The sequence below is a fragment of the Corapipo altera genome, unplaced genomic scaffold, assembly GCF_003945725.1.
Source record: "Corapipo altera isolate COAL_440 unplaced genomic scaffold, ASM394572v1 23, whole genome shotgun sequence".
Taxonomy (NCBI): domain Eukaryota; kingdom Metazoa; phylum Chordata; class Aves; order Passeriformes; family Pipridae; genus Corapipo; species Corapipo altera.
The window spans coordinates 17,645,811-17,668,496 of NW_020884878.1; the positions used below are offsets into that span (position 1 = coordinate 17,645,811).

The 22,686-nt window shown below is 41.1% G+C and overlaps 1 protein-coding gene across 2 annotated transcripts in view; it reads left to right on the forward strand.

Annotated features, from left to right (window-relative positions):
- The window catches only part of POMT2 (protein O-mannosyltransferase 2), a 31,747-nt gene extending 9,358 nt beyond the window's left edge, over positions 1–22,389 (forward strand). Inside the window, exons 7-21 of one of the 2 annotated variants that reach the window (XM_027637584.1) lie at positions 1,013–1,119; positions 2,073–2,155; positions 3,268–3,377; positions 3,919–3,985; positions 4,616–4,688; positions 6,094–6,172; positions 6,939–7,090; positions 11,338–11,429; positions 12,491–12,567; positions 13,711–13,782; positions 13,923–13,982; positions 14,184–14,289; positions 15,619–15,759; positions 16,376–16,490; positions 17,075–22,389. In XM_027637584.1, the coding sequence (XP_027493385.1) occupies positions 1,013–1,119; positions 2,073–2,155; positions 3,268–3,377; positions 3,919–3,985; positions 4,616–4,688; positions 6,094–6,172; positions 6,939–7,090; positions 11,338–11,429; positions 12,491–12,567; positions 13,711–13,782; positions 13,923–13,982; positions 14,184–14,289; positions 15,619–15,759; positions 16,376–16,490; positions 17,075–17,180 (1,440 nt within the window). In that variant the 3' untranslated portion in view covers positions 17,181–22,389. The remainder of the gene's footprint in view (positions 1–1,012; positions 1,120–2,072; positions 2,156–3,267; positions 3,378–3,918; positions 3,986–4,615; positions 4,689–6,093; positions 6,173–6,938; positions 7,091–11,337; positions 11,430–12,490; positions 12,568–13,710; positions 13,783–13,922; positions 13,983–14,183; positions 14,290–15,618; positions 15,760–16,375; positions 16,491–17,074) is intronic. The other variant, XM_027637585.1, reaches the window with a different exon arrangement.
- Positions 22,390–22,686: the final 297 nt, after the last annotated feature.

Here is a 22,686-nt window from a genome sequence, read left to right on the forward strand (position 1 = left end):
TTCCTTTGTTGACTTCAGTGAGTTCTTAGTTTTGTAATATGTTTAGTTCCTTTTCCATTACTTCTGAATTTGTTGGATCTGGTATTGAGGGATGGAGAATGAATAGCTTAATGATTGATTGTGTGATAGCTATCGTAAAAAAATACGGAGATTATCAAGTACATCTGCTTTCATCCACTTTGAAGTTAGTGTGGACATTTAGCAAGCAATTTTTGCTATTTTACTTGTTTTTTCTCCTGCAGCTATTTATTATCCACCCTGTGTTTTACGTTATTTACTCTACTACCTGTAGTGTTAGTGGGATGTGAATAAATAATGCTTGGGCATCTGCGTAAAAAACGTCTTTTTAAGTGATTAAAATAAAATACTCTGCTTTTGTGTTGAGGCAGCTGAAACAGATTTTGCTGATGACTTTTCTGTAGCTTCTGGCTAAGCAGCAACAGAAGTTGCAGTGTGAGAACATCCTTGCTAAGCAAGGTGATTTCTGTGAGTGAAGCGTATCTAAGTCCCCAGGAAGTCCTGGTTACATTCACATTTGCACAGAGAAACTTTCTTGGAGAACAAGTTTTCATTTTCCCTTTCGCTTAGCTTTGACAGTTACTATTTTGGAAGCCATCTCTTTCCTGTGATTTTGTGTCAAGATATGTACCACTGATAAGCAAGTTAAGGTCCTTGTTTTCAAAGTATTTTCAATGAGAGCTGCCCAACCTCATTTGCCAAAGTTAGGGATGCTCAGCACTTTGCGACGTTAAACTCTCCTATTGCCTGTTTTTGTCTTTTTTCCCAAGACCCTGAAATTTCAAGGTACCATAAGTCCAACTTTGGGAGATACATTGCAAGGTCTGCCTCAGCTTTTACTTCTCTCTAGGCCTTGTTGAGGTAATTCTCCAGCCTCCTGAGCTTGCTTACATGTCAAGTTCCAGCTTTAGGACCACTACTCAGAGTCCTGTGAAGTAAGGAGGGGAATTGTTCCTGCAGCTGCACTGTTTGATCCAAGTTGTGTTTGTTACAGGTGATGTTTGGAAAACATTTACTGGCTCGTGTACTTTGCCTCATCGTGCTCCCACTTGCTCTCTACATGGCTATGTTTGCTGTTCATTTTGCAGTATTAAATAAAAGGTATTTCACAATGTTTTCTGCAGGAGAAGAGTCACTTGTTTTTGCTTTTAATTAAAGGCTATTGATTATGTATTTCTCCACTTTCCGTGTCAGAAGCACGGCCACAAGCTGTGTCTTTGTTTAATTCCCTTCCCAGACTTCTGCATTGTTCTTACAGAAAGGCTCTGGCCAAGCTGGCAGTGAAACTGAATTTTAATTTGACACTTTCTGAAATGCCAAGCAAGTAACCTAACGAAACTCTCTGTCTGCTTTTTTTTCCCCTTCTCTTTCCTGGACCTGAAAATGTCTCAACTTCATTCTTTGTCACTTTGTAATTAAAAAAAAAGTCATTGCATGCCTGAAAAATGCTTTGGCTGTGATGACAAAAGTAAGGCTGAGTGTGCCCGAAGGGAAGGCTCTTCTCTGAGTGCCTGCAACCAAGGGATGCTTTTTATATGCAAAGAGCACAACAGCTAGTAAAATGGCCAAGTAATGTTTTCCATATGCCAGCATTAAGAAATGAGGTGAATATGCATTTCACTATAAAAAAAAATTTAAAATTAAATCTGTTATTTTTCAGTTAAAGTCAACTGATCTTACCATTAACCTCTTAGCAGAAGTAAGACTAAAAGAGCTACAGAGAGAGGCTTTGTTTTATGTATCCTGGCAGTTGGTCAGTTTATTTGTTGTAAGAACACTCAAACATTGGTATGGTGCTTTTATGCAGTGCCAGCAGCTACATTTTTGTGACCTCAAGTCCTTGCAGCTCTGGACAATTTCCTGCAAGACTATCTCTCTGCTATGATTCACAACATTAGAGGTGAATCTAAGAGAACTGCATTCATTTTTCTTCTGATGTCCTATCTGCTTTTGTTGTTTTTCCTCTATAAAAACAATTTGGTAATGCATGACAGAGATTTGTGTGCTTGTTTATCTGCATTCTAAATTGTCACATTCTTTACTATCTTTTGTAGTGGCCCTGGGGATGGTTTCTTCAGTTCAGCATTTCAGTCCCAGCTGATCGGGAACAATCTTCATAATGTCTCCATTCCAGAGCGTGAGTGTCCAAACGAATAAACCAGTCTGAGTGCGGTCAGTATACATGGGGGTTTAAATAAAATGGCATCTCCTGTGACTCAGTGCAGGACAGTGCAGATTATGCCTTCATGGTTGTGCTTAGATCTATGCTGTTCCTCTGGGCAGTTTTACGTATTGACAGAAAAGAAGGCGGCTGTGTTCAGTGCATGGTCACTAGCTGTTTCATCGTATTCCTTCAAGAGGGAAAGATGACATTTTGAGGGATTTGACTGTTTTGTGTGCATGCATCTTGTTATTTTTTGACCTTAATATTGCTTGAGACAACAAAAATATATTTGTCCTATTCACCATAAGTTTGTAAGGTATTCAGATGTGGGATTTGTTTTCAAAACATGTGCAAATGAAAACTATCAGTTTCTTTGTGACCCGGTGTGCCCCTGGTCCGGTTGTGTTCTATTCAGCATGCATGTGAATTTACAGGAAAGATGACTCTGTTATTGTTCCCTAATCCTCAACTTGCCTAGGGACTACTGAGCCTTTAATCTGGTTTAACTGTTTGACATTTTGTCTTTTCTCTGGCTGTTTCCTGCTCCAGAACTGCTACTGGAAGAGCATCAGGTCCGCTCTCCAAGACAGAGTTCTCTCACTTGTGTTGGGGGCTATGAAGGAAGGTGTCTTAAGCCAGGGTATCAACTCTGCTATCTGATAGCTCAGCTTGCCTTCCTTCCCTCTTGTATTGCTGTTGGGGTCAGCGATGGAGTGCTTCAAAGTAGTCATGTGCTTTTCAAACTTGATCATGTTTTAATTTCATCATGTACTCTTGGAAAGCCATCTCAAGCCTCCCATTATTGAAATTGCATACAAAAGAACTAGCACGTCTGCTTATGTTAAAACTCAGTGAGAGAGTTTTAAGTGTTTAAGCCAAATGTTGTATAACAGTTTCACTGAACTGTGGTTGGGATGGAAGGTAAGCTTGCAATGAGCCCTGTGGAGTAACGCGTCAAACAGGAAACAAGCTTCGTCAAAGCGGACAGGACAATGTACGTCTGATTGGAGCACTGTAGACTAGCTGGGGGAGATGCTTAGAGGAGAGCTGCCTTATGCCTTTTTTCCTCCTTCCTTCTCATGCAGACTTGGCATATGGGTCTGTGATCACAATGAAGAACCTTCGGATGGCAGGGGGATACCTTCACTCTCACTGGCACCTCTACCCAGAGGGCATTGGGGCCCGCCAGCAGCAGGTCAGTGTGCTGTGTTCGTATTGCCTGTGACTGCAACCATTGGCTCACTCCCTTTGCATTTAGCATTAGGGGCCAATGTGACAGGAGCTGTGTGTTTATTTAGCATGTTACCCCCTCAGTGCCACAGCTGTGTGCTTGGCCTGGAAGTCTGGCTAAAAAGGAGGCTTGAAGAGAGCCTACCACATTGCACCAGAGAGGTGACTTATAGTAATAAGGCCTTGCTGTAATGCAAGACCATCGTCCATAAATGGAGGCCAAGAGGACTTCAGAATAGTCTTCCATATGAAAGTTACCTCAAGGAAGGCTGTAAAACTTATGTTTAAAACAAATACATTATGTTATAGATTTTGTTGCTTTGTATTAAAAACAAGGGACTAGAACTGTTGTGTATTGACCTTCCAGGGGGCACAATCATAAAAGTAATCCCAGGATTTCTGTGTTATTGGTCCATTCATTTGGGCCTTCAATTTGCCGGCGAATGTGTGTCTGCTATCACCAGCTTTTTTCTTGTTTCGTAAAATAATGATTGCTGTCCTTTCAGGTCACTGCCTACTTACATAAAGATTTGAATAACCTGTGGATTATAAAGAAACATGATTCAGATACAGGTAACAAATACCTTTTATAACTACTGCTTCAGTTTTTCGCATAAATATTCTGAGTTCTCTCCAGGACAGAGTATCCTCCATGGATGTGAGAGGGAGAGGAGGAAGAACAGGGGGAAGCTGGCTCCATCTTGATTTATGTTGTGTGTGTGTACTGTGTTTTTGGTTCTTCTCTAGATTGTACAGTTGAAATAAATAAGCGTTTCTCAGCTTAAGGTTGCATTGACAATTTTTCAGCTGGGTAGGGCTGCAAATAACAGCAGAGAGGAAATTAGTCTGAACTCAGTATTTTTTGCAATCTGTTATTGTGGCAGAGAGTCCTGTGGAAGTTGGGTCCTGGTACATTCTGGTACACTGTACTTAACAGATTTTTGGGAATGATTGCTTGGGACAAGATAAGAGTACTGAACGTGACAATCTATGGTTTGTACATACATCTGTTTTAGAATATTACCTAGTGTAGCTAAGGCATGTTTTCCCTGTCAGTTTCCTTTTTTTTTACCCACCACCAGTGTATCCACACAAAGTTGTTTGCTTGTATTGTCTACTTCAAGCATGAGCATTAACAAGAAACTTTCTAAGACCCTGATATGTTTGTCAGTACATTGATATAATTAGTTTGCCTTCCTTCAGCAGATCTGTCAGACCCCTTGAGCCCTGTGGAGTTTGTGAGGCACGGAGATATTATTCGTCTGGAACATAAAGAGTAAGGATGATTTCTGGGATTCAGAAATTACATGATAGAATAGAATTGGTGGGAGATTTGTCCTGCTGGAGACAATGTGTTCAGACCAGCACAAGCAGGCTGTGTGACAGAGGTATCTGTATATCTGCATTTCCAGTGTGAGGTTTGTAGAGTTTTTTTCCTATGGTTAATGTTTGAAAGGTGTCTTAAATAGGAAACTTTTAACGGAACAACACAACTTTATTAGAAATACCTGTGTAAGCAGCAGAGAGATTTGTTCTGCTCTGTGAGGTGTGATACTCAGGGGTAACTCTTGCAGAGAAGCAATTTTGAAACCCTCATTGGGTGTGGGCTGGTGCCCACTCTCTGAGTTTTCTAGGCAAATAAAGAGTGAGGTGTTTGTTTTTTTTTTGGTGTACTGCAAGTATCCTGTTCCTACATGCATAGGCAGTATCCACCCGATGAAGTTCTGAGATCACAACAGTGAAACACTGAATTAAAATGTCAGTTTGGTGCCTTCTCTCTCTGCCAGGGATACCTAAGAGGAACCAAAGTCACCCTAGTGACTTGATATATGGTTTTTGTCTAGTCTAACATCACTGTGCCAAAATGCCTCGTGCTTTCACAGCTTTGATTTCATAACAGGACCTCAAAACTTGTGAGCTAGGAAATCACGTCATGTTGTATTCAGTATGGCATCTGCACAAATAATTGCTTAGGTTTCCGAAATTATTATAAGACCATTTTTTTAAATTCCTTGAATTTGGGCGTTTACTATCAAGTATACGGTAATGAGTATGATAAAAATTGATTAGGCAAAATTGGTTAAGTCGTGGTGAGGTCTCCAGAGCAGGAGGTGAAGCAGCGGTGCTGCGGAAGAGATGCAGCAGGTGGCGCTCGTGTTTAGGACTGACCGGGATATGGCCAGGTCTCTGGTTGCCTCAGTCACCAGTCTGCCAGGGGGGGAGGCTGGCTACCTGCACCGTGCTGGTGCTAATGGTGGCCACTGATTCCCCTAAATGGTACAGTCTTTCTCCTCAAAAGCAAAACTGATCACAGAAGGTCAGGATCTTACTTTTCTTCTTACAAGAGCAAGTCTGTTTGTCCCACCTTTACTGTTAAAAAAAAAAAAAGTCCACAGCAAAACAAAAACCCAACGTCTTCTCCACTTGGAGGTGATAGATTATAGCTTGAGGGTTCTATTTATTCATGCTGTCATCCTTTTCCACACTGCCTAGTGTGGCATAAGCTCAGTTACATGGTGGGAAGTGACAGATGCCATCAGTGTCCCCCATCCTGTTTAGGCTGAATCCTGCCTGCCCTCAGCTGAAATTCGATGGTTAGAGCAGTGGCCGATCTCTGAATGACTCAGACCAATGTTCTAATTACAAATTGACAAGGTTCAAAAGTTTTAATTTCATTTCAGAACTTCTAGAAATCTGCACAGTCACCAGCATGAAGCTCCCCTGACGAGGAAGCATTTTCAGGTCACTGGCTATGGAATAGTAAGTGAAGGCAAGATAGAAGAAAAGCTCCTTTTAGGGAGAGTTCGTATCATGCCAAGGGGATTTATTGTTGTTTTTTTTTTAGTTTGTTAGCCAAGGTGATAGATGGGCATCTGCCATCCTGAAGGAAAAACTGATTTAGTGTGAAATGGTTTATCTCATATTTAAGGTCTATTAAATGTGAACACAGATAAAAAAATAATTTAAACTTTTACTGCCAGTCTAGCTTTGGCAGCATTCAACTCCAGAAATGACAAACTGAGCAACCTTGAAGTTGCTCTGACAAGTATTATTTTATGTATTTGGCCTTGTCACATAGACAAGTACCTTTTTGAAAGAATGATGACAGAATTTTGAATCATGAAAATGAAATCTGCTTTGCGGGTTGAATTTCTAAATGCAAGGATCTGTTGCCTAAACCCCTTTTATGAAGCAGCCAAGTTACCCCTGTTTATGCTGTAGTTCTGAGCCACAGTCAAGCATGAATTGGAAGAAAAAAAATTAAAGTTGGCAAGATAAAGATGTATTTGTGAATGCTTGCTCATGTCTAGAATGATGTCCTCCTGATGGGGAATCTCTTCTGTGAAGTCTGAGTGAGAGTAGTCTGGGCTTGTTTGTTTAGCTTTGCCACCATTACAGTTTCTGAATTTCTTATTTGCAGTGCTTCAATTCTGTATGTTTTCTAGTTTGGGGGGGGAGTTGTTTGTTTGTTTGTTTTTCTGGTTTTGTGATTTTTTTTTTCTGCAATGCTATGTTTGCATGATAGAATGGAACAGGAGACTCCAATGATTTCTGGCGGATTGAAGTGGTGGGCAGAAAGACTGAGAAGCTCATCAAAGTCCTACGGAGTCAGATCCGGTTAATCCATGTGGCCACAGGGTGTATATTGGGCTCTTCTGGAAAGACTCTGCCAAAATGGTAAACAGTTTGTAATCCCCCTCCACCCCTACAAGGCCTTGAGCTGACATGTTCCTTTACTCAATGATGGTTTTAAACTAAGCAATAACCGGATTTCCTCCATTTTTTTAAAAGAATAAAAATGGAACTAGGAGGTACTAAAAATATAATCAGAGGGGAAGATCTGGGTTAGAGTTATGCAGTCTGTTACAGTGAATGTATCATCATGGCTTGGCTTCACAAATGAAGATTTGGGAAGGACTCTACCCACATTTGCTGCAAGCATGCCGGTGGCTAAAGAGGCCAATGCGAGACAGACACGCCCGGTTGCAAAAGGCACAGCAGAAAGACTCCTTGAATGGTATCAGCAAGACACGATTCTTCCTGAGTTGTCTTTTCTCCTCAAGAGTGATCCTGCGTGTGTTCTCAAAAGAAGCAGCAACGTTATAGATAGTGTGTCTCCAGGCCTCCCGATTGGAGGCCAGAGTAGACCAGTGATGAAGATCAATGTGGCCAAGGCTGAGATGTTGTTTCAGGGAGTCCTTGTATCTTCTCTTCGGGGCTCCTCTCTTGTGGCAGCCAGTGACAAGTTCACCATAAAGCAAGATCTTAGGGAGGTGATGGTCCTTCATCCTTGAGACGTGCCCTGCCCAGCGCAGCTGTGTTCTCAGCCACATGGCCTCAATACATGTGACTGCTGCTTGTTCTAGAACAGATGTATTGGTCACATAATCTGACCAGTGGATGTTTAGGATTGTAAAGAGGCAGAGTTGATGGAAGCGTTCTAGGAGTCGCAGGTGGTGGTGGTAGATGACCCGTGATTCAGATCCGTATAAGAGAGTAGAAAGCACTATGGCTCTGTAAACACTGATCTTGGTACTTTTCTTCAGGTGTTTATTTCGCCAAACTCTTTTATGAAGCTTTCTGAAGGCACTATATGCCTTTGCTAACCTGTTGTCTGTCTCTCCATCAATCTTACCATCCGAGGAGATGAGGCTACCTAGGTAATTAAACTGCTGGACTGATTTGAGCACTGATTGGCCAATGGTGATATGGGGATGATGGAAGACTTCCTGAGGTGCAGGCTGATAGAAAACTTCTGTCTTCTTCAAGCTGACTTCCAGCCCAAAAAGCTCAGCAGCTTCAGCAAAACAGGATGTTAAACGCTGCAGAGCTGCTTCTGTGTGGGCGACAAGGGCAGCATTGTCAGCATAAAGCAGCTCACGGACAAGATGATTTAAGGTCTTAGTGTGGACCTTCAATCGCCTGAGGTTGAATAGGCTTCCATCAGTACGGTATCGAATGTAGATACCATCTTCTTCATTGAGGTCTGCTGTGGCCCTTTGGAACATCATGCTGAAAAAGACTGTGAATAGGGTTGGTGCAAGAACGCAGCCTTGTTTCACACCACTGGTTATTAGAAAGGGCTCAGAAAGTGCATTGCCATATCTGACTTGGCTGTGCTGATCCTTGTGGAGTGAGATGATCATTTTAAGGAACTTGGGGGGACAACCTAAATGTTCCAAAATCTGCCATAGACCTTTTCTACTCACAGTATTGAAAGCTTTGGTGAGGTCAACAAAGGTTACATAGAGACCTTTGTTCTGTTCCCTACACTTCTCTTGCAGTTATCTGAGAACAAACACCATGTCTGTGGTACTCCTGTTGGCTCTGAAACCACATTGGCTTTCAGGTAGAAGTTCTTCTGCTATAGCGGGTGTTAGTCTGTTCAAGAGTATTCTTACCAGGATCTTGCCAGCAATGGAGAGAAGAGTAATACCACGGTAATTTGAGCAGTCTGATTTATATCCTTTCTTCTTATACAAAGTGATGATGACTGCATCACAGAGGTCTGATGGTAGTTCACCTTGTTCCCAACAGCGCACCACAAACTTGTGAAATTTAGCATGGAGTGCAAGGCCCCCATGTTTCCAGACTTTGGGTGGAATTCCATCGACCCCAGCTGCCTTGCTAATTTTCACCTGCTGTATGGCCTTAGGAGTTTCTTCCGTAGTAGGGGCAATGTCTAATTCATTCTTCACCGGTTGTTGTGTGATGGTCTGAATTGCTGAGTCTTGCACTACACAGTTGGTACTGAAAAGAGTCTGAAAGTGTTCAGACCAATGATTCAGAATGGAGGTTTTATCTGTGAGAAGCACCTGACCATATGTGCATGAGGCTTTGGACCTGCTATGTAGGCCCATATGCTGTTTTCAGGGCCTCGTAGAATCCTCTGTAATCACCCGTATCTGCACATAATTGAATTTTTCCTGCTAGATTGATCCACCACTTGTTCTGGATGTCACAAAGTTTCTGTTGGAGCTTGCTGCATTCAAGACGAAAGGCTGCTCCTCTTACATGGCAAGATGGCTGAGCAAGGTGTGCTTAGTGACCAGTTCTCTTCTTCCTCAACAATTCCTGGATCTCTTGATTGTTTTCATCAAACCAGTCCTTGTTCTTCTTGAAGGAGAACCCTAAGGACTCTTCAGAGGACTGCAGGATACTATTTTTAATATGTTGCCAAAGTGTTTCAGGAGAGGAATCTATGGAATGATCCTCGAGCCTAGTTTGAAGGTTTGCCTGAAAGCTGTCTCTCACTTTAGCTGATTAAAGATCGTTAACTTGGAGTCTCCTCCTTGGAATACCTCCCCTTTTAGGTTTGAACTTAAGGTTGAAGTTAAGTTTACAGTTCACAGTCGATGGTCTGTTTGGCATTCTGCACTAGACATCACGCGGGTATGATGAACATCGCGAACATCTCTCTGTTGCACCAAGCCATAATCAATGAGGTGCCAGTGCTTGGATCTAGGATGCATCCAGATTGTCTCTAAAAAATAATATTCCTTACTAAGAGATCCAGGAATGGCATGGACATAGATCTTGTCATCTGATAAGTCCAGGAGGGGATGACAGACGTGAACAGATGTGAACCCATTTTATCCTTAGGGTTCACAAAAATTGCTAGAAACCGGGGTAGTTCATGCTGTTCCATACCATAATCATCAAAATTTTATTGGTATTAGTTTGTGTTGTTGTTGGAAGACCTTATGCCATTTTTGCATGCAGCATCTGAAGCAAGGGCAATGGTTACAAGTTGCTATTAGCAGGGGTCAGGGTTTTCTGTCCTAGAATTATATAACTTCATCATTAAAATGACATGTATGCAGAGACACCAAGACTAATGACGAGCAAGCTGCCATATCTGCAAAGCTGTTCTGTGTGGGATGCTACCATGGATCTGGAAGCAGCAGGCTGTGTAGTCATGTTGCTACTGTTTCCAGAGCTGCTGCCTCTGTTTCTGCTAGCTTAGATTTCCCTTCACTGTGTTATGGTTAAACCAGATTATAAGGAATCCTGTGGATACTGAATCATAGTGAGCACAGGCAGGTACCTACGGTGACTGCCTGGTCAGGAATGCAAGTGCCAGTTAGACTTGGCCATAAAACTGGGCTCATATGTAAATAATGTGTTTGGTTAAAAAGAAAAAAAAGGCAGTCTCTGTCAAGAGCTTTTAAAAAAGGTTGTGATTTGGGCTTTTTTCCAACAAAAACTTACTCTGTGAGTGGAAGTTACTGCCACAAAATATTGATGATACTAAGAGCTAAGGGGAAAAAAATACTTTTTAACTGCAAATAGGGATGATTCAGAGTATGTTGGGTTTTTATATTTCTTTTTAATTTAAAGGGTAGTAATCACTGTTCTTCCAGGTAAGGTAATTAATTAATGGATTAATTAATTAGTGGTGGTTGATAGAAAATTCCTTATTAATCTGTCACATTACTGTAGGGTTTGATGCACTTCCTCTTTGATGTGACCTGCCAGAAATAGGGTGACAGACTAAAGAACACTTATTGGTATCTCCTAAGGTAATTCTTTTATTTCTGTAATACAGTTGTTGTAGGCATGGATCCATTTAAATTAATGATGGTGATTTTCTTCTGGAGGGACTATAAAGGTTGAACTGATGTAGTTGCTAGTTGTGAATGTGCATCATTTTCAAAAATCCCACCTATGGACCTAGGCTTTTTTAGATGTCCAAAGTTAGAAATGTGGTTCAAATACTCAGTAGAATTTTGATGTTGACTGCCTTGCAAATCTGGTTTGGTTTCTTCATGGTTCTTAGAGCATGTAAGAATGCAACTGCTGAGGTTACATGATATGATAGGTGTTGTGGAGAAGTATAAAGCTAAATGGGGAAAAATCAGACATGAACTGGAAATATCAAGTGTTCTTGTGGAGTGGTGGTTAACTGTTCTGCTATTCCTCAGGGGTTGGGAACAAGTGGAAGTCACCTGCACACCATACCTGAAGGAGACTCCCAATTCTCTCTGGAACTTTGAAGATCATATTAACCCTAAGTGTAAGTAATTTATTTCCTTTCAGTTTGAGAGTGCATCTTGGCTTGCTGTTAAAGGAAGGGATGAGCTATCAGATGGCAATAACTGGCATTCAGCATTTGGAATATGTGTGTTCTTTCCCAGTTTAAGTGCAAACTTGCTGAACTTGGGCCATTGCAGAGTTGCGGAGCCTTTTTCTGTTTCACTGTTTGTACTGCAAGCTGGTGATAGTGCTTGAAGTGTAGTGGAAGTATAAAGACTTTTTTAAGGATTTTGAGATCTTCACGAGCGGCACTGCAGTACAACCTGTTATTTTTAACGTTTTTTGTTTAATTGGGAATTATTGTCATTGATGTATGTCATACATATTGCAATGATTTTTTAAAAAATCTAGGATCCACCTATTCTAGTGTATTTTTTTCCCCTCACTTACTGGGGCATGCTAAATAATCACTTGCAGTACCATCAAGAAATTAATAGTGTGTGACAGAGATATGAATTTGCCAGTAATGACAGATGGGCCTTGCGGCCTCATCCAGGAGTTACATGTTTCACAGCCTCATCTGGCCCGAGTTATTCAGCACAATTTTCATCCCATGAATTGCAGGTGACTTGGGCTGAGTTCTGAGTTATTAAAAAACTTACTGTTCTTCATCCTTTGAGAGCAACTGTATGCAAACCAAAGGAGAGAAATCCTGGGCTCTTGACTTGGTAGAATTTCTTGTTCTGTTGTAATGCACTCCCACACATATTGCTCATTTACAGGTAAACAGCAGCCTGTGAAGAGCATGGCTCTAATTTTAGCCAGAAATACAAATCTGTTAATTTCATGGAGTTCTGTCTCTTTCTCTTGCTCCTGAAAGTAAAGGAGGAAATCCAGGAGTACATCAGTTGTAAAATTCACTGGGGGATGCTTTTAACTGCAAGCCTCTGTGTTTAGAATATGAATGAATTGCGTAGAGAATTCAAAGAGATTCTGGAAGCAGATTTGTTGCAGAAGGAGAGAATGTAGTTTTTTATGAAAGATGCAAATAAATGTAAACCATACAGACGTCTAATCTGTTTTTCTCTCTTTTTTCCGCAGTGCCCAATATCAGCCTGGATGTTTTGAAGCCTTCTTTTGCAGAAATTCTGCTAGAATCCCACATGGTTATGATCCGGGTAGGATATCATTAATTCTAAATTATCATTTTCTTTCTCCTCTCTCTTGCATCAAAAAGAAATAGCACTTTCTGAGAGATCTGGGTGATGGCTGCAAGCTAGGGCAGAATTTACATGCCTGAGCAACCTACTTGAATTTATGCTTAGAAAAAGGAATGGAACTAATTCGTCTAAGTTTGGAAGCCTTGGACGTAGTGCCTGGCTCTGCTGTTGGTGTGATCTGGCTACAACCTAGTTATGTCATACTTTACTTACCTTCCTTGAAGGTTTTAAAGTTAAATTAGTATTTGCTAGGCAGGAGGATGTTACTGTGGTCAAAGTCAAGAAAATAAGCAAAACAGACATTTAGGAGAACAGTAAGTGTTTGGATTGAAAATGGAAAACTTCTGATTTTTTTTTGAAGTTGATCAAGGTGCTGTGATTTCTGGTTTTTTCTTTATCTCTGAATATAAAAAAAAAAAAAAGAGCAGATTAAATATTTTCAAGGTGAACTGCTCTTGCAGTCTTTTCTCCATGATTGTTTTTTGTACTCTTGGCCACAGCCCTTCTGCTTCCAGCTCCTCAGTCCTTCAGCTGAAGAATGAGAAATTAGTATTTTGAGAATGGAGTCCAAGGTTTTCTTTGTTATTGTTTGTAAAGGTCTTCTCAGATTTTTAAGAGAAAGAAAGTAGTCAAGAAAATTATTGTTAATGCTTGTAAAGTGTTATTTTAAAGCATTTCCATGGCAATCAGTGATAATGTATCTCAGGTAAGGAAGCACCTGCATGAGTTTCCATGGAAATAATCTTTCTGAAGCTTGGGTTTTTTTCATAGTGGAGGGAAACTTGTCACAGTAGTCTCTTAATGAACAAAGGTCTTGCTTATGCAACATGTGTCCTCAGTAACAGAAACGCTGGAGAAGAGAAATGAGAGAATACTGCCTCTTATGGTACCTAAAGAACATTTTCACTTGCACAGTAATAATAAAACATTAATTTTCCTCATTGCATTCCCTTCTGTGGAAGATGATGTGTTCATGTAAGTCAGAAAAGAGCTTTCACTCTTCCTGAGTGAAAGATGTATGTTTGCATACACAGACATTTCTGGACAGGTGTTGCAGCATAACTGCCTGCTCATATAAATTTTATGTTGACTTATCTGTAGGGAAACAGTGGCCTCAAACCAAAGGACAATGAAGTTACATCCAAACCTTGGCACTGGCCCATCAACTACCAGGTATATTGATTAGTCCACCTTCTTTTCTATTTTCAAGTGCTTTTGCAGTGCCTCTAGAAGCATAGCACCTCTTCATTGCACTGAAGATGCAATTGGACTGATGAATATCCATTTTACTTCTTTCCTATCTCTTTCTTCAGGGCCTGCGTTTTTCTGGTGTCAATGAGACGGATTATCGTGTCTATTTGCTGGGAAACCCAGTAAGTTGGAGTGGGAGGTTCCAAGTCAATGTCTTTAGCAAATTTTAGCTTAGTCTTGCTTCTTCCATTGACACTGTTTCTCTTCCTTCTTCTCCTTTTGGACAGTCTCTCTTATTGTACTCTTAATGTTTGCATGTAACTTTTCATCTCACATGCACGTGTCCACCACGAAGTCCCAAATCTTTATTTTTTCCCATGTAGGTTATTTGGTGGCTAAATCTGGTCACTATGGGGTTATATTTTCTGATAACAATTTGCACTGCCGTGGCACTGAAGAGAGGTGTCCAACTGACGTATGAACTCAAAGGTAAGGTCGGTCTTCCTTTTCATAAATGCCTTTTGCAGACACCTGAAAAGTGTATGGATGGCGGGACTTTGTGCATCAAGGGTAGGAAACGACTGCGCTTGAATTATTGAGCAGTGTCCACAAGGAAAAGAGTGGGATCTTCATATGTTAAATAGTTTAATGGTGAACAGCACAGATCTTCAACAGAAATGCTACAAGGGATACAGGCCAGTTGGATCAAAGTCCTGCTGTGAAGGTCTGCATGTTCTCTGTACTTCTGTAGTATGCACAGTGTTTTAAAATGAGAAATGTTTCCCGATCTTTTTGCAAAGCAAATGGCAAATGCAAGAGATACAATGGTCCTTTTTTGAATCATTTTAGAGGTAGAGTTATTCACAAACCCTAATAAGTCATATTTTGACCATTCCAGTTTAGTTCAATGGTTGTTTCATTTTGTAGCTCTCCTTGTGGGGAGTGAATTCTAAAATGTGATGGGAAACTACTCAATTATAGAATAAGTTATTGGCTAAGCTGTATGCAGACACCAGAGCTCTCACTGTCTTCCCCAGGCTCTGAAAGCTAGGCAACATTTCTTTCCAGGCAGAGTGATCATCTGGATGGCTCATAGTCTCATTGCAGAGAGAATAAAAAACATCAGTAACTGGAGTGACCTGATTAGTCTGATGTATGCCCTGAGGAACTGCACATTTGGTCTTAACATACAGCATAATCAACCTCCTGCCAGTCCCTTGAGATTTATGTCTCTATATTTTTTCTCTTTACTGTTCTCCTGACAAGTGTTTGTAGTGTAGGGATAGGTGCAATCGTGCAAGACTTTGTAACAGAAAGCTAGAACTTGTTTCACTTAGAAAAACTGCAAAATGCCTTTTCAAATGGCATTTCAGAGAATGTTACAGGAAAAAGCTGTGAGCACGATATCTCTCTTGTAGTATGCAGACAGATAACGTTTGCAGACACGTACAAGGCCTCCTTGAGAAGGTGGCAGAGAATCAGAGAGGATAAAGGGGGCTTTGAGGGGGCGGGAAGTCGCCTTTTGCCCCTGAAGATCCGATGCATGCTGCATCATAAAAAAGTGGTCCTTGCACCTGAAATAAACCTTTTTTATAATCCTTCCACTGCCTTGGCATTCTTGGGAAGAATACCTGCATAAGTTTACCTTACAGTATGTTTATAAAGAGTGCAGCCAGGATGTTGCGGAGGCTTGAAGCAATTTCAGACCAATACATGACTTCCTGCAAAGATCTTTCCTGTTGAGTTTATTTAGTGTGTTAAGGTTTGCAAATACGAACTGTAGCTGAGTTTTTCTCTGTCTGTATACTTGTGTTCCAGAACTATCCAGAGTCGTGCTACGTGGTGGAGGGCAGATCATGCTGGGTTGGCTCCTTCATTACCTCCCTTTTTTTATGATGGGGCGAGTTCTCTACTTTCACCACTACTTTCCTGCCATGCTTTTTTCCAGCATGTTGACAGGTAAATACTAGAGTCTAGGAGAAGACAAGGTGGAAAACCAGGTGAAATTCCATTAAATTTAATGTTTTCAGATTAAAAAGTTTATTAATTTTAATAGGCTTTCTGCTTGCTTGTGCAAAGTGCTTGAAAACATTGACTAATTCAAAATGTTTTTCACAAAACACCTTGCTGGGCCAAATTGTCTTTTTTTTTTTTTTGTTGCTACCCTGAAAAGGCAGTCATGTCTAGTGTTTAGGGCATTTAAATTTAGAGATGAGATTCCTATTCTCTGCTGTTTCACTGTTTATATATGCTTTTGTACAAGTTGCTTCTCTTTGTTTGCTTTCCCGACTTTTCTGTCATGTGTGTTTATAATTTGGTCTTGGTAGTTTTTCCTGTGATTTTGTAACAACTTAGGATCTTAGGCCCAGATCTCATTTACATTTATTCAAATGGAAAGGTAGGGGAAAAAAGAACCTTCTGCTGATACAAAACAATCTCTATAGTTTTTAAGGTTACCACGGTAAATGAATTTAAAATTTGAATGGTCTTCTGGTGTTAACAGTGCTTTATCAGCCCAGTCAGTGAACATAGCGGCTCTGTTCTTCCCCTGATTCCTCCCTCTTCCTTCTCCTAGGAATCACCTGGGACTCATTACTGAAGTTTTGTGCTGGGTTCTTTTCACCCAGCACTACAGCTAGAAAAGTATATGGAGGGGGGTTCCTGGCGCTGGTTCTGCTTATCCTGTACAGGTGAGTGCTGAAAGCTTGACTTTTCATGAATGTGTGATAGCTGCCATCTCAATGGAAACTTTAATGCCTGTTAATTTTCCTTAGCCTTGAGTCTCTGTCTCTGTTCTCTCCTGAATTTGTCAGACATCCTCAAGCCCAGTCCTAAACCCTCAATTTTTATTAGATTCAGCATCCGTGTCCCAGTAATGCTTTATAGGACATTTTTCCATTGCAGGAAATCTTTCTTTTGTCCCAGCACGCAGTGTGAACACTCTATTTTCCTCCAATCCCAAAATCCAGGGTTTCTGGTGCTAGTCCCAATGATGGTGCCATATTCCTCAAATATAGGCAGATTTTTTATTGCTGTAGGTTTTATCAGCTGGCTTTTCTCCAAAACTGTTGGTTTCTAAGAGAAAATACCATATGTTATGAAACTGTTTGCTATGTATGTATTGCGTTCAGCAGAGATTAGAAGGTCCCCAGTGGAGCTTAGTGCAACCCAAAGACAAAGATTCTGTAGGACATCTCTATGGACTAATCTGCTGCAAAGTTCTTGAAACAGAAAACCATGCGGTCCTTGATGGGCTTTTGATTTCTTTCCACAGCTTCTACCTCTTCCATCCTCTGTCCTATGGGATGATAGGACCTATGGCCTCAGATCCTAGCAGCCCCATGGCAGGGCTCCGGTGGATGGACTCCTGGGAATTCTAGAGCCAACAAGGGAAGCCTGGGAACAGCGGATGAGAAGCATGAGATCTGCTGCAATGTCAGGCTGATTCTGGTGCTTTGAAGACGCCCTCTCTGGAGAACTCTGGGTATAGGTAGCCCTGTTGCTTTGGCATTTGTTTGCACTGCCTGCATTGGAAGATGCAGAGGATGAGAAGGTCCCCTTAAATTAAAAGACTCATGTCCTGAATCCTTAGGTTATATTCATGGACAGCTGGCTGCTTAGATGTCAATTCTTTTGAGCAATATATACCAGTCAAACAGCTGTGGCATTCCAGCACTCAGAGCAGCAGAAGCTGGAGGCTGTCTGTGATTGCATGTACACCTGTGTGTGTCTTCCTTCTTGTAATCTAAGCACCATTATAGTTGGAAAGCCAGACAGTGTCTGAGACCTTAGGACTTCTATCATGATTAACAGTCTTTCTTTTGGTGAGGTTTTTGAAAGCATCCTGTAAGTATATGGGGACCTCCATTCCACCCTGCCCTGGCTATCTGCAGTTCTTTTGTTCTGACCCTGAATTTTTAGAATTTGACTGAAAGGAGTCTGCTTGAAATCTCTTGAGCCACCGTGCCTTGCCTGCTTCCCAGGCCTTCTGCATACAGAGATGAAATTGTTTAGCCCTATGTACTGCCTTGCTTTCTGGTCACCTTTAATCATTTGTAACAGTTACCTAGCAGGCCTGTTTCCAGAGCCAGACTGTTCCAACTCAGCGCTTTGTAGCTTCTTTGCAGTTCTGTCTGAAACTGCCAAGAAAATGACAGTGGAAATGACAGGTGGTTTGTTTTCAGCCCCAGTATGCTGTGGAGACCAGCATGAGGATGTACTAGAGACTGAAATGATAGCTTGGAAATTTTACAGATGGCTGTCATTCACCTTTTGATCCCAGCTATTTCATTTCCAGTACCTGTGCTTTTAGAGGAAGGCTTCATCTTAAGGAATGAAAAACTGGCTGCTGGTGCCAAGGTATCTGCTCACTGTATTCCCATATGGAAAAAGTTCCCTCTCATAGATTGCTGGACATCAAATTACTATATTGAAGGAAATGTGAGGCCAGGCAAAAATTTTTTGTCTCTTAAGTGTCAAAAGCCATTGAATGTTGAATCCACCCCTTCCAAGAAATCAGAATTCAGTTTATCAGGTACCTTTGTCCTGTGTTAGGTCTATTTTTGTAGATGTTCCTTTTATTCCATCTCCTACTCTTCAACCAGTTTCAATTTCTTGTCACAGTTCAAGTTGCTACCTTGTAGCATCCAACATGAATGACACTTATACCCCACTTGTGTTCCTGTATCAAGAAGTAATATCTGAAACTCGTTTGTGTATGTTTCAATGCACTCAAGCCTTTCATTTCAGAGTTCTTGTTCTGCTCCACAGCCTTTTGTCAAAATTACAGGTGAGCGTATCTCCCTTTAAACATGAATTGTGCATTTATTTCTCTTACCAAATCTTGAATTCTAATGTATTTCCTACCGCACAGAAGGGCTGCATTAGCATAGTTGTTCTGTGGGGGGTACTAGACTCCAGTCAGACTTGCTTTCATTCCCCTTCAATAGAGATCCATAGCATTGTTCAGTAAGGCAGCTGCTTGCTGTTGAAAGGCTCTGGCTTGGTATGTCACATCTCTCCAGAAGCTGACTCCTATAGATACTAAGTCAAATGGGATGGACATGTGCTTTTGATTCTAAAGGTTTTGAGTTAATCACCTGCTGGTCATATATGGTGGAAAGTCATTGCACTAATTAGCTACTGGGTTTGATGATTCTTTTCCACTTGTTATTGCAGGAAGTGCTCTTACCTGCATGAGCCAGGGGCTCACTGTGGTGATATATAGGCAAGAAGGATGAGAGAGAAGGCTGCAAACTTCTTCAGATCCTACTTGATCTGACAGCAGCTCGAGTTGTTAACTGTTGGCACTGTGAGTGGCTGACAGTGCAGTGCTGCCTTTGTACCAATGGGATTCAGCATCTTCTACTCTTGGTGAGATTATTAACTTAATATTTTGCTAAGCTGAATCTGAGCTTTCCCTAGGGTAGTCCCATTTTCATGAGGAGGATTTGCCAAAAGAGCTAATAAAAGCTATGATTTAAAGTGCAGAGTTTTTTTGCAGCACATATAATCCCACGCTTGCTCTTAGCATTAACAACAAAAAAACCCTAAGAAACATGAGCATTTTGGAATGACAGTTTCTAAAACTCTTTGTTCATCAGATTAAACCTGTGGGAATGTAAATATTGAGTCAGTATCCTTGATTTCTTCAGTTATTATGAAGGGGTCAGCTTTGTAGAAGTTGCCTGAAGATGATGAACCACTCTGTTCCTTGGCCAGGGTCCCTCCATCCTTTATCACTAATAATCTTTTGGATGTGGATTGGCTGCTGAGTGCTAAAGGTGGCAAATGTCATGCTCCCATCCCACCTTCCTATGCACAACCCCAGCTTCTGTTTCAGTACACACAAAGGTTTATTTTTCTTTAGGACTGTCATTTCAGAAATTCTCTGAGAGCATTAGATTGACATTGAGACTAATCTGTTTCTTAGGTCTTGTATGCTGGTAAGGGGATGGAGGCATACAGTGAAAAAAAATCTTGCTATTCCACAAGAGGGAGTAACTTCCAGCAGAACTTTTTTTTCTTTTTTAATCTGGAGGTAAAAAGATTGAAAGATCTATATTGGAGTCTAGAGAACAGATGTTTCCTCTGTAGTCTGTGGACTCCAAGGTTTGGGTATTCAAGTAAGTGTAGACTGGTGTAGGTCTGTCTTCTTTCAGGAGAAGAGTACTGATTTCTTTTTAATTTCATTTTTTATTTTAGAATTTGACCTTCAATATTTGCTTCTTAAAACCTGTCAGGCCACAGCTGGAACATAATAGTAACTGATATTTTGTGAGATCAATAAAATAAAATAATTGGGATTCCATTACTGACTCTGTCTTAAAATGTCTGAGTAGTACAAACATGAGGCAATGGGTGTAGGGCACTCTTTGCTTTCTGGATGGAATTTGGACTGCTTCAGTTCAGCTTTTCCAGTTGTGCTTGTGGAATGAGTTCAGGGTTTTTTTGAGGACTGCTTGTTAGTCTTCTTCCCCAGTCATGTGGAAAATGGCTCACAGTGCTTTCTGAGGCCAGAAGATGCAGTTCTCTGGAGCAGCTGCTCTCTTTGAACTTTGCCAGACAGGGCTCCCTTTATCACTGACAAAGTATTTCATCAAATTGTATCCATGGATTCAAATCACAAAAAGCTGCAGGCTACCACATTCCCTGGTTCAAATTCTTTTTTGTGTGTAAAATATCTTCAACTCTTCAGTCTTTGAAGGATAGGTAGAGGGCCCCTAGGCTCATCTAGCATTATCCTAGACAATCCATCCATCTTAAAAGGTTTCTATTAACAGTCACTTCAGGACATCAATACACACATATCTACTGCAGCAGCAGGGACCGGCTTATTTCCAGGAACTGGACTACTCATTCTATGAGGCAGGGATGTGACCGTGAGGAGGATTTGAATGGAGATTTCTGTGTCAAGGTTGCTCTTGGTCCAGGTGGAGGACTTTGTGTCATCACTGCTCACCACCACTGTTTGCAGCCCGGTGGGTATGAGAGCCACCACCCCTTTCCTTTCTGTGTAGGGTTTTCTTTTTGCGTCTCGATTGGAAAGGCTGATTGATGCACAAAGGGCATTGACAGGATCTACCTTTTTATATCTTCCTCCTTTCTTCTGCTTCTTCAAGTATGCCCAAAGAACAGGACATGTCTTTGCTTTCCCCAGTTTTTGGGCTGTGCATCCGTTTCATACAGGTGCCTGAACAAGGGGTAGAACAGACATCTTGTAGTATCCTGAGTAAATGAATACCTGTAATCTGAGAACAAAACCAGAACCTTGTTATGGAAAGGTAAACAAATGCATTACTTGACAATTCCCTCCTGTTCCTCCTGAATCCCTCTGAGAATTATTTTCAAGGGACCAACTCTTAACACAGAAAAACAGGCATTTACCTGAAATTCTCCATTGCCACACTTAGAAGCTTCCCTTCCATGCTGTGCCTGAGTGATTTACCCTCTCGACTGGCACTCTGTGCACAAGCCCTGTTTCATCTTCTCGGGATCCTGCTGACAATGTGAAAATCTCCTTAGCCCTATGTCTCTACCAGCTGGGGAATGTAGGTAAGATTATTTTTTTTTACCCCTTTACAGCAAGTGACCCCATACATGGGCAAGTGTGTCATGAAAGCAAAAGTGTGTGGACTGTTAGAACATAAGGCTCTTTCCTGCTGGGAAAGGAAGGCTGAGGATAAGAACACCACTTCCACAGCATACTTGCTGTTTTCACCGGGGGACTGTGAACTGCAAGCAGTCAGGACTGAAAATTGTCTCTGTCTTCTTTAAAGTACTAAGACCTTGGTTGCGTGGAGGGTTGTGAGTTGTTTCACTTTTTAAACTTTTTTATGCTCTTTACTTGAATGTCAAGGGCTATGATTGTCACAAATACTATCTGAGGTGGTGATATATTAGCACGGATACCACTGCTGCTGAATTTGTAATTGTTCCTAAAACGTTGCCAAGTGAGGTTATTGTGTTTTACAAGAGTCACTGTTTGGAGCCATCCTTGGAGAACTTGAACCTGGATGAGCAAGAGTTTGTAGCAGCAGTGAGAGGGCTTCCTTTGTAATTCTGCCCTGTATCCTGAAGCTTTCTTACTAATGCTGTCTGTGTGTGTGTGCGTCCATCTGTCCACGAACTGAATGTCTTCTAACCACAGTGCAATTACTGTATCATACAGTGTGGATGGGAGAATGTTCCCTTGAGCTATAAATGTGTTTTGTACAGGTGATAATGGAAAATGAAGTAGAATTTGGAATTTAATTTTGTAATAAATGCATCTTCTTGGAAGCATTCTCTTTGTGCCTAGATCTTGGGGTGTATTTTTCCCCCTTTCCTCTCTTCCTCACATACTTGAAGTAGCAACATGAACTTTAAATGGACCCATTGAAGAGTTTGATCTAGGATAGTGATGATCTACATCAGCTTTTAGCACACAGGTGTTGTTGGACTACAATTCAAGGAGGTCAGATTTTACTGCAATCCAGGCAATTGCTGGTAAGCACAGCAGGAAGTGAAACTGGTTTATTTGGATGAGAATAAAGTATGTGTGTTGAAGCAGGTTTACTTCTCCCTATTAAAGGCATGTTAAATTGTAAATTTGTATAATGTGTCAGGTTTAATGGGTATTTTCATCAAGCTTCTGGTAGATTACCTGTGAACACTTCATTTTACAGATCAAGCACTTTATTCAGGAATCCAACATTCTTCTATAAGTCATTCTTGTTTTCAATCCATAGCATCCTTAACACCAGACTGGTGCACTGTTTTGTACAAATGAGGTCCTTGCTGTGAAGTAAATGCAAGAATCTGTAATAAAACTGAAATGCTGAAAATCAGAATCTATCTCTACACCAGGCTGTAGTGAGAGGCCAGCATATGCTTTTGAGTACAATA